This window comes from Gossypium raimondii, chromosome 8 (genome assembly GCF_025698545.1).
Source record: "Gossypium raimondii isolate GPD5lz chromosome 8, ASM2569854v1, whole genome shotgun sequence".
NCBI classification, from domain to species: Eukaryota; Viridiplantae; Streptophyta; class Magnoliopsida; order Malvales; family Malvaceae; genus Gossypium; species Gossypium raimondii.
In genome coordinates this window covers 14,863,825-14,875,197 of record NC_068572.1, presented here as the reverse complement: position 1 = coordinate 14,875,197, position 11,373 = coordinate 14,863,825, and the positions used below count along the sequence as shown (strand labels likewise).

The window sequence follows — 11,373 nt, the reverse complement described above, 5'->3', positions numbered from 1 at the left end:
TAAAATCAATATACCATTTTAAAAACACTCCAACTTTATTATACGGATACATCTTGTTATATCACAATACAAACATTATCTTGAAGTTCGCATTTCTACATGCGATAAATGGGCTTGGCACAGAGATTAGTCTTCCTTGGCAATGAGGCACTAAATTTCTCAGTCATGTCCAAATCATTTGGTGACATTCCACCAGGCAACTCCCAATCAAAACAATGCACCAATTGAGCTAAAATAAGTTTAACTGTGATTAACCCTAACTTCTTCCCGGGGCATACTCTACGGCCTGAACCAAATGGGATGAGTTCAAAATCATGTCCATGAAGTTCTATATTGCTATTAATGAACCTTTCTGGAAAGAACTCTTCAACATTATTGGACCAGACATTAGGATCTCTCCCAATTGCAAAAACATTCACAATGACCCTCGACTTTTTCGATATGTAACAACCATCAATAATTATGTCCTTCATTGACTCGCGAGGAATTAGCATAGGTGCAACGGGATAAAGCCTTAAAGTTTCACTCACAACCATGTCTAGGTACTCCAATTTGGGTAAATCATTTTCTTCCACCATTCTCTTCCCGATAATACTTTCTAACTCTGATTGGAGTTTTAACATTACCCTCGGATGCCTTATGAGCGCTGATAATGCCCATTCCAATGTGGTAGATGAGGTGTCCAAGGAAGCCACAAACATATCTATTGTTATGGCTTTGATGCTATTTCGATCCATTATATCACCATTGGGATTCATTTGCTTATTTAACTCCGTAAGCATAGTACCGATGAAATCATCCTGCTTTTCCTGTTGATGGTCGTTAATGATCATCTCGAGGGCTTTGTCAAGTTTTTCACCAAGTGTCCTTGTTCGAGCTTTGAGTCCCTACATGGTTGACAATAATCAACACCATTCACTTAGTGGTTGTTCATAATGTGTATGGTTAATTTCTTTTGAAATAGTATATTAAAATACACACAAACATAATACCTGTAGGTCAAAAGCACCAAAAAAAGGCACAAAATCTGCAAGATTGAAAACTCCTACCATGTTAGTAAGCTCTTCAATAAGCTCCTGAAGGTTAAATTCCTCATACCTCTCTACAGGCCCCAAAATCATTTTTAGAGTCATCTTTTCATTAAGATTCCCCACCATCTTACTAATGTTAACCACTTCCTTTGTTGTTGCTGCTTTCTTCAAAGATTCAATGAAATACGTTAGCACGTCCTTCCTCGATGGAGCAAACGATTCAATTTTTGATACAGTAAAAAGTTGTTGACTGCAAAGCTTCCTCACACTGCGCCAATATGGTCCATATTCTGTGAATGCTATTCCCTTTTTGCCATTGTAAATTGATTGTAGCACTTGAAGTTTTGGTCTGCTTGCGAAAACATCGTCATGTGTCTTAAGAAACATCTCAGCGGCTTGAGGGGATGAAACGACAATAGTTCGCACAGAGCCTAGCATTATGGACATTATAGGACCATGTTTTTTGGCCAAGTGATAAAGGGATCGGTGTGGAAGCATGCCTAACATGTGGAGGTTCCCAATGATTGGCAGGGGTCGAGGACCAGGAAAGGTTTTGCCTTTTCCTTTGCCATGTTTCGAGATGTAAAATAGAATGTAAAAGGGGCAAAAAATTGCAAGGACTATAAGAAGAGTTTTTGCTGAAGGATTCATTCTTCTTAATCAATTAACCTAATGGATATGCCTCTATTGTATATCCCCCTTTCTATTTATAAATTTATATATCAACTATAACAAATTATTTTATTCTTCTCTGTAGATACTTTACACATATTATAAATGAATAGAAAAGGACAACTCCCAGACCATCATATTTTATTTGAATCTTACTACTCACTGTCAATTTTTTTTATAGATTTTTATCATTTAAGTCCAAGAGCTAGCAAGTGGAAATTTTTTTATTTAGACCCTTTTATAATTTATAATTGATCTGAATCTTACTACTCACTGTCAATTTTTTTTATAGATTTTTTATCACTTTAAGTCCAAGAGCTAGCAAGTGGAAATTTTTTTATTTAGACCCTTTTATAATTTATAAAATTTTAAATTAGTAATAGTTAAATTATACTTTGTTGTCTGTTGATACCATTTTTTTGACAAGACGGAGTCGACTTGTATTTTGAAAATGAAAACAAAAATGGGAGTCAGCACCAATCCTTTTTGATAAGGTGTGATCGGGTCACCTTGAAAAGTGGTTTTTTTAATAAACAATTTGATTTTATAAAAACAACGATCTTGGTCCACGAAATTCAGAAAAACGGGTTCGAGAGTCGGTTACGTACGAAGAAGGATTAGCACCCTCGTAACGCCCAAAATTGGTACCTAGTTGATTAATTAATGTATTACTGTTGAAGATTGAAAATTTTAAAGAGATTTAAAATACGATCCTTTATTGAAATGTTGAAAATTTTCGAGAAAATAACATATTTTACGTTAATCGAGAAAGAGAATTATATCCAGTAAGTTAGGACACAATGTCTTGAATTCCCGATGCGCGAATGAATGCAAAAAAATTACTTATTTAAAAGATATTTAGCTATCTTAGATTTAAAAAAGGGAGCATGCCCAGTAAGTTAGGACACGATTTTTTCTTAATTCCCGAGATCGCTTAAAACTTGAGAAAAAAAAAGGGATTGTCGAAATCATTTTTTTTTGAAAAAATAAAAATAAGTTGTCGATGAAAATTGGAGTCGCCACTAATCTTTTATTAAGGTGTGATTGGATCACCTAAAACGACTTTGGTCTACGAGTTTTAGAAAAACAGATTCGGGAGTCAGTTACGTTCGAGGAAGGATTAGCACCCTCATAACGCCCAAAAATTGGTACCAAATTGATTAATTAGTGTCTTAATGTCGAGAGTTAAAAATTCAATCCTTAATTAAATCAAGTTATTTATTAAGACTCTCTCATTTAGGAGAAGAAATGTCACACCCAATGCGTTAGGGCACGACATTTTACCTCCTCAAAAATGAGTTTGTCCAAAAGACTTGTGTAATAAAATTTAAGAAAATATTTAATTGTTTAAAATTTATGAAGAAATCGCAGCCCAATACGTTAGGGCACAATTTCTTAAAATCCCAAACATTGAATATTTCCTTTATTTTTAAAAAAAATCTTTGTCCCGAGAAGTCAACACATCACTTCCAATGCGTTAGGACACAATATATTGAATTTCCGACAACAAGCTTTTCATTTTATTTTTGATTAAGGAGCAATTCTTGATTGTTAGATTTAACGAAGAAAATTGGAACCTAATACGTTAGGGCTCAATTTCCTTGAAAATCATAAATCGAGTATTATCTCTATTTTGAAAATTTTCTATTTTAAATTCGAGTAAAAAGTTGATGTAATGTTATATTGAATATATGTATAAATGTCGCAATAACAAATAACAATAATAAATACAAAATGATATAGAAATAACATAAATAGTAAATCAACGAAATTAATATCAATAATGAAAAAAAACAATGACATGCAAAATATCAAATAAATGAGCAAAATAAAAAATATTCTTTTAAAATATAGATGTGAACACAAATAAATAACGAATGAAGTAAATAAAAAATAAATAAAATAATAGAAGATATATAATATATACATCGAAATTATGAAAATAAAAGACATGCACATGATTTACATATAAAATTTTGGATTACAAAATTTATATAAACAAAATACATAATGCATTTATGAAAATAAATAAAATATATAAATTATAAAATATGTGTTAAAAAGATAAGTATGTATTTAAGCGTTTTGAAAAAATATATATATATACAAATATAAAAAATATTCATTAAAAATATATACATGTACATATATAAAGAAAATAAACATATACATATAAATATAAACTAAATAATAATAATTACATACAAATAATAATAATTACATTATTTAATTAATTTAAAAATAAAATAAAAAAGACTAAATCGAATTGCAGATAAAAAAACTGGGGCAAATCCGTAAATAAGTGAAGATAAAAGCACTAAATTGAACACGCAAACAACAGAGAGGGACTGGAAGGGAAATTTTCCCTTCTCCTCTAAAACGGCGTCGTTCAAGTAGGTCTAAATTTAAATTCAAAATAAATTAAAGGGCGAATTAAAAAAATAAAAAAACCAATTATAAAAATATTAAAAAGGCGGAGGGGCTAAAAGCGCAATTTACCCCTCCGATCAAAAACACGCGGATCCTAGGCCGGGTCGGGTCGGATTCGGATCGACCCATTCCAAAAATGACGCCGTTTTGAAGGGCTATTTAAGCCACTAACTCTCCAAAAAATTTCATTTTAAGCCCTTTTTAAAAAAAAAACAAAGAAAAAACTTCAAAAAGCTCTCCCCTTCCCCAACTCTTCCGACCTAGGTCCAGCATCGGCCGATCGTCGGCCACCGCACCAGCCGCCGATCTTCGACGACGGCACCGCCGCCTGCAGTGGCCGCAAAGGGGAAAATCTGCTATTCAACTCTCTCGACCCCTCTAAACCCAAATGTGGGTTTGGAACTTTCAAAATATCAACAAAAGCCGCAAAGAAGTCAAAAAACCCTTCAGTTTCTGGCCACCGATCCTCGGGGATGGCTCCCTCGATCGTTCCTCCGGCGTCGCAGATTCGAGCCAAAGCTGAGTTCCTCCACCCTTTTTCTTTTTTTTCTTTTATACTTTCCTTTTTATCTATTACAGTATGCAAAAAAAAAATAGAAATCTCGAAAGAAAACAGAAGCAGAGTTTGAAATAAAAAAATCAACCTTCAATTTCTTTGATTGATTTTTCTCCGTATGTATCCTTTGTGTTTGCTATGAAAAATACTTGCCTTTCTTTATTGATTTTCGAATCCTTTTTTTAGTGTATCAATGGCTTTTTTATAGCCATAATAAGACAATAATAAAGAAACAAATATGTTTGATTCGATTTACAAATCTTTGATTTTCTTTCTATTTTTGCTATTTATTTCTTGCAGGTGAAGATCATGCGGGGCCTGTGGCTGCGGCGCTGTTGAAACCCTAGGGTTTTTGACTATCACCTGGGGGTTAATTTGGGCCTCTGTTTGGTTTGGGGTTTGGGCCATATAGGCCCTTGTAGTTTGGGCCTTTTAGACCCGGGCCAAAATAGGGTGTTACAAGGGATCATGCCCAGTAAGTTAGGACACGATCTCTTCTTAATTCCCGAGATCGTTTATAACTTGAGTTTGAAAAGATTCGTGTATTTAGATTTATTGTGAAAATCGAAACCCCGTAAGTTAGGGTACGACCTTCTCGAATCTAAACACGAGATTTTGCTTATTCAAAAATCATAATTTATCCATTGAATAAAATTAATCTAACACAAAATAGTAGAAATGAAACACGGTATCAATATGTGTAACAAAATAAAAATGAATACGATGATGTACACATAAATAATCGAGCAACAACAACAACAAAAAAAGGGTAAATAAAAGGTTGAATCAATTATACAAAATAACAAGTATATAAACAAATAAAATTAAAACATTCTTTCAAGATAATAATGAAAATGTAAATAAAGAAATAAATAAAAAATGAATAAGTTTATAAAAAGTAAAAGATATATATATGTATATATATGTATATAAAAATTGTAAGATGAAAATACCTATAAGTATATATATACGTGAAAATAAAAAAGTGTATACAGATATATATAGATATGTATATAAATTATAAAATATATATAAAAATATATAAGTATGTATATATATAAATCAAAGATATGTATGTAGAATAAAAATAGTTTGTTACAATTTATATATATACATAAAATAGTATTGTACAAAAATATTTTGATTTTTAAAGCATAGAAGTATAGATAAATATATTTTTAAATGTATTATAAAATAAAATCATTAAAATATATAGACAATATTGAATTAGTATAAAACATAAACTAATACATTATGAAAGTAGATATAATATATGATAAAAAGAACTAAAATAATAGTACATAATAAAACAATATATATATATATATATATAAAAGGTAAATAGATATATAAACTAATACAATAATAATACATATAATAATAATAATAATAATAATAGTAGTAATAACCTTATTAGTTTAATAATAATAAAATAACAATAGAAAAGGATTAAATTAAAAATAAACAGAATCTTAGGGGCGAAATTGAAAATGGAAATAAAGAAAAGGATTAAATTATGACACGCGCGAAAGGAGGGGGACCAAAACAGTAAATATCTCGCCCTCCAAAACGCATCACTTTGAGCGGGACTAAAATGAAACAAAAATAAAATTATGCGGCTATATTAAAATAAAGGTAAAGAAGGAAAAACGGCCGAATTGCAACGCGTTGCAAAAGCGGAGGGACCAAGGTTGTAAATAACCCATTTTAACGGAAACGCGCGAATCCCCCTGGAGCGGGTCAGGTCGTACGCGGGTGGCCCTATACGGCTCCGTTTTGGGGCCACTGAAACAGGCCCTAAACGACGACGTTTTGCGTCCCTTATAAAAGAAAAGTTTTTTTTTTAAAACTCATTCTGCCATTCAAAAGAAAAAAATAAAAGAAACTCTCTCATATACTCTCAACTCCACTTGGCTGGCGTGGACTCCATCGACGAATCTGCCGCACCACTACCGTAGCCGGTGGCCGGCGATGGAAAAGTGGGCTTTTCAACCCTATTTTTTAAAAAAAGCTCGAAGGCCAAGCCTTCTTGACCCAAAGGGCCGAAGGGAACGGATCCCCTACGCCCTCCTCAACCCGATTTCGGCGATGAAAAGGAACCTCCGGCGATAGTCGCGGAATCCACCAGGTGAGCCATTCCATTTTCTTTTTATTTTGTTTATTAATGGCTTTTTTTAAACAACAGATTTGTAAAAAGAAAATAATAGATAAAATAAACAAATAAATCTTAAACAATGAAGAAAACAACAACCTTTTTTTTCGATTTCTAATGTTCGTAAAATTGCCAGAAAAAATTACAGTGCTCGTTTTCGGCTCATATAACCGATTTTAAAATCCCTAAACTTCTAATTTTTTTGTCGCTTTGTGCTTTGGATTGTTGTTTGTTGTTTGCTGCTTCTCTTTTGTTTTTTTTCTTTTGTTGTATTCTTTGCTTGCGTGTTGTTCACTACTTTGCAGTGTCGAGAGGTTGATTGGTGAGGTGATAAGCGGCCAGCAGAGTCTAAAAGGCGTCTTGACGCAGTGGTCGGTAGAACGTCTTGGTAGCGTCTTAGGGTTTGCTTCTCTGCTGAATGGGGTTAATTTTGGGCTGGGGTTATGTTGTATTTGGGCTTAGGGTTATTAATTTGTATTTGGGTTTGGGCCACATGGGCCTGCTATAATGTGGGATTATTTATTTATTTTTTGGTTTATTTTGCTAGGCCGGGCAAAAATGGGCTATCACAGCTGCCCCTCTTTGCTCGTTGTCGTGTAACAGGAATAGAGCAAAGACTTCAAAAAGGACAAATTTTGCCCGGCCTCACCGGATCTTGATTTGTTTTAGTGCTTTTCTTCTTCAGGTAGCTTCATTCTAGTCCACTGCGTCTTATTGCTTTGATCACTTCACGACATCTTTAGAGAGATACGACTTCAACCTATTCTGCTACAACTCCATGGGGATGAGATTTGTGGTTTTAGTCTGCTCCACTACAACTTCAGGGAGATACGACTTGTATCTTCAACCTGCTCCACTGCAACTTCAGGGAGATAAGGTTTGATATGATAAGATTCGTCGTTGTAGCTTCAATCTGTTCCACTACACCGCCAAGGAAGTAAAATTCACCGTTGTGGCTTCAATCTTTTTAATTGCAAATTTGGGGAAGCAAGATTCATCGTTATAGCTTCAATCTGTTCCGCTACACCGCCAGGGAAGTAAGATTCGCCGTTGTGGCTTTAATCTTTTTAAATGCAATGTCGGGGAAGCAAGATTCGCCATTGTAACTTCAATCTGTTCAACTGCACCGCCAGGGAAGTAAGATTCGCCGTTGTGGCTTCAATCTTTTTAATTGCAATGTCGGGGAAGCAAGATTCACTGTTGTAGCTTCAATCTGTTGCACTGCACCACCAAGGAAGTAAGATTCATTGTTGTGGCTTCAATCTTTTTAATTGCAATGTCGGGGAAGCAAGATTTGCCAGTGTAGCTTCTATATGTTCCACTGCACAGCCAGGAAAGTAAGATTCACCATTGTGGCTTCAATCTTTTTAATTGCAACATCAGGGAAGCAAGATTTGCCGTTGTGGCTTCAATCTGTTCCACTCACCTCCAGGGAAGTAAGATTCGCCATTGTGGCTTCAATCTTTTTAATTGCAATGTCGGGGAAGCAAGATTCACCATTGTAGCTTCAATCTATTCCACTGCACTGCCAGAAAAGTAAGTGATAGGGGGTTGCTCGCGGACCAAGATCGAGTTGTCAAGTCACGGGAAACTCCTACAAAAACTCTAAACGTTTGGATCTGAAACGAAATAGCAAAGCTTAATTACAATCAATTAGATCTGGAAACTAAAAATCCCCAAATCAATAAAAAACAACCAAGAATCAAAACACTTATGAATAGATGTTCTTGGAAGCCAAGAACACGAAATTAAGCCCCAAGATTAACTTCCAATCAGCCGAATCTATCAAAGAACACAAAACAACAAATAAATTAAAACAGATTACGAAATCAATTGAAACTAATTCTAGGGATTGGACGGCAAGAAAATAGGGGTTTTTGTGAAATCAAAAACATTTCTTTATCTCCAAAGAAGTGCCGAATCAGATCTTGGAGTTTTGGAAAAGCTGAAACGCAACAAGAACAGCAAACAAATTAGCTAATAAAATCGACACAAGCAGAAATTTAAAAGAGAAGAATGAACAGCAATAGAATAAAGAAAAAATCCTAAGAAGCCTTGAAATCCCGAATGATTTCACAACTCCCTTCAAACGTCTCTAATCTCCCCTCCAATGCAGAACAATGGCAAGAAGAAGGCTGAAGATGGCTCCCACAATCAAAAGATTGTTAAAACTACTTCTAAAGAAAACTCAAGAGAAAATTCTTGGAGAAAACTCAAAGAGAATTTTCACTCAACAAAAATCTGATTTAATGTGTAATTCAATGTGTTTAAGGGTGGCTGGCCAAGCCATATATATAGGCCTCCTAACTACTTTCCTAGCCCTACTAGGAAAACTTAAAAAAAAACCTTAATTTTGACTTTTAAAGGGGAATTTCGTCCAAGGCCTTTAAATGGGCCTCTTGGACTGAATTTTTACATAGAAATTTATTCATAAAGTCTAAAAATTAAAATTAAGTATTTAAAGAATTAAATTGGGCCACTTTGACAATGTGGCCTGATTTTCAGCTAAGTCTAATTTAAACTTCTAGATTGGGCTTGGAACATCTTATTGGGCATTGTCTTCAAGAACTTGGGCTTGTAATCCGTTCTCTCTCGAAATTGGCTTATTAATGCTCGTAACTGATATCCAATGCGCCTTAGTTGCAAGATTCAGTTTCTTGGATCAAGATTTCCAAGATTTGAAATCTTGATTTTCTTGATTCTTGAAATTTCTCAAAACGGCAAAATTGGACCAAGATTCGGTTTCTTGATTTTCTTGAAAACAAGAAAGTGAATCTTGATTTTCTTTTTCCTTCGTATACGCATCGAAGGCCTTTGTGACTCGTATCAGTAAGATTCGTCATTGTGGCTTCAATCTTTCTAATTGCAATGTCAGGGAAGCATGATTCACCATTGTAGCTTCAATCTGTTCCACTACACCTCCAGGGAAGTAAGATTTCCCGTTGTGGCTTCAATCTTTTTAATTGCAATGTCGAGGAAGCAAGATTCGCCATTGTACATTCAATCTATTCCACTGTACCGCCAGGGAAGTAAGATTCACCATTGTGGCTTTAATCTTTTTAATTGCAAAGTTGGGGAAGCAAGATTCGCCGTTGTACTTCAATCTGTTCCACTGCACCACCAGGGAAGTAAGATTCGTTGTTATGGCTTCAATCTATTTAATTGCAATGTCGGGGAAGCAAGTTTCGCCATTGTAGCTTCAATTTGTTCCACTGCACCACCAGAGGAGTAAGATTCCCCGTTGTGGTTTCAATCTTTTTAATTGCAATGTTGGGAAAGCAAGATTCGTCGTTGTACCTTCAATCTATTCTACTGCACAACCAGGGAAGTAAGGTTCGCCGTTGTGGCTTCAATCTTTTTAATTGTAATGTCGGGGAAGCAAGATTCGCCGTTGTACCTTCAATCTATTCCACTGCACTGCCAGGGAAGTAAGATTCACCGTCGTGGCTTCAATCTTTTTAATTGGAATGTCGGGGAAGCAAGATTGACCATTGTAACTTCAATCTGTTCCACTGCACCTCCAGGGAAGTAAGATTCACCGTTATGGCTTCAATCTTTTTAATTGCAATGTCAGGGAAGCAAGATTCACCGTTGTAGCTTCAATCTGTTCCACTTCATCGCTAGGGAAGTAAGATTCACCGTTGTGGCTTTAATCTTTTTAATTGCAATGTCAGGGAAGCAAGATTCGCCGTTGTAGCTTCAATCTGTTCCACTACACCGCCAGGGAAGTAAGATTCATCATTGTGGCTTCAATCTTTTTAATCTCAATGTCGGGGAAGCAAGATTCGTCGTTACAACTTCAATCTGTTCCACTGCACCACCAGGGAAGTAAGATTCACCGTTGTGGCTTCAATATTTTTAATTGCAATGTAGGGGAAGCATGATTCGCCGTTGTAGCTTCAGTCCATTCCACTGCACCGCCAGGGAAGTAAGATTCGCCGTTGTGGCTTCAATCCTTTTAACTGCAACCTCAGGGGTATGAGTTACTCGATTGATCTGCTCTCTGGGGAACATGACCTGGAAAGTCTATTTTATGAACCTATTTATGGCTAGTGTTTAGGATGTCATGATTAGAATGAATCAAATGCTCCTAACTAGATGCACATGCATGAATGCAAAATGTCATGAAAATGATCCCTTTGTAATGTCTAGGTTTTCATTCCTCATTGTTCATCAAGGTTCTATCACCGATGCCTTCTTGTTCAGCTGGTATCTTTAACAGAAAAACCAAAGAAATAGTTGCAATTTAGACTATTCATTCTCCAATGCTTCTAGCCCTCAAGTTGGTTAGTTCTAAACAATAGCCCTGTTTCAGGTCCTCGTACTATTTAGAAGCTTTCAGAGTAATATGCAGAACTCCTTCTGCTTGAATATTGTTAGTCCATTAATCATTACTTCAATGAAAAATGCTTGAAAAAGATTATCAAAATAAACAAGATGAAGTTTTGTTGAGAGCAAAGCTTGAAATGAATTAATTAATTAGGATAGAAAATTTTGCTAGGATACAAAATGAGAATAAATTAATCAAGATG

At 34.9% G+C, this 11,373-nt stretch overlaps 1 protein-coding gene across 1 annotated transcript; it reads right to left on the bottom strand.

The window, feature by feature from the left end:
- LOC105790891 (cytochrome P450 CYP736A12) lies at window positions 1–1,695 on the bottom strand. The gene is made up of 2 exons (XM_012618697.2): window positions 993–1,695; window positions 1–887 (listed from the first exon to the last, which is right to left on the bottom strand). Exons 1-2 carry the CDS (start codon window positions 1,680–1,682, stop codon window positions 96–98), a joined length of 1,482 nt encoding a protein of 493 aa, XP_012474151.1. The 5' UTR covers window positions 1,683–1,695; the 3' UTR covers window positions 1–95.
- Window positions 1,696–11,373: the final 9,678 nt, after the last annotated feature.

Coding starts and splice junctions, on each gene's coding strand:
- LOC105790891 (XM_012618697.2), bottom strand. CDS start 1,682: ATGAATCCTTCAGCAAAAACTCTTCTTATAGTCCTTGCAATTTTTTGC. Junction 888..992: donor TTGGTGCTTTTGACCTACAG/GTATTATGTTTG, acceptor TCAACCATGTAG/GGACTCAAAGCTCGAACAAG.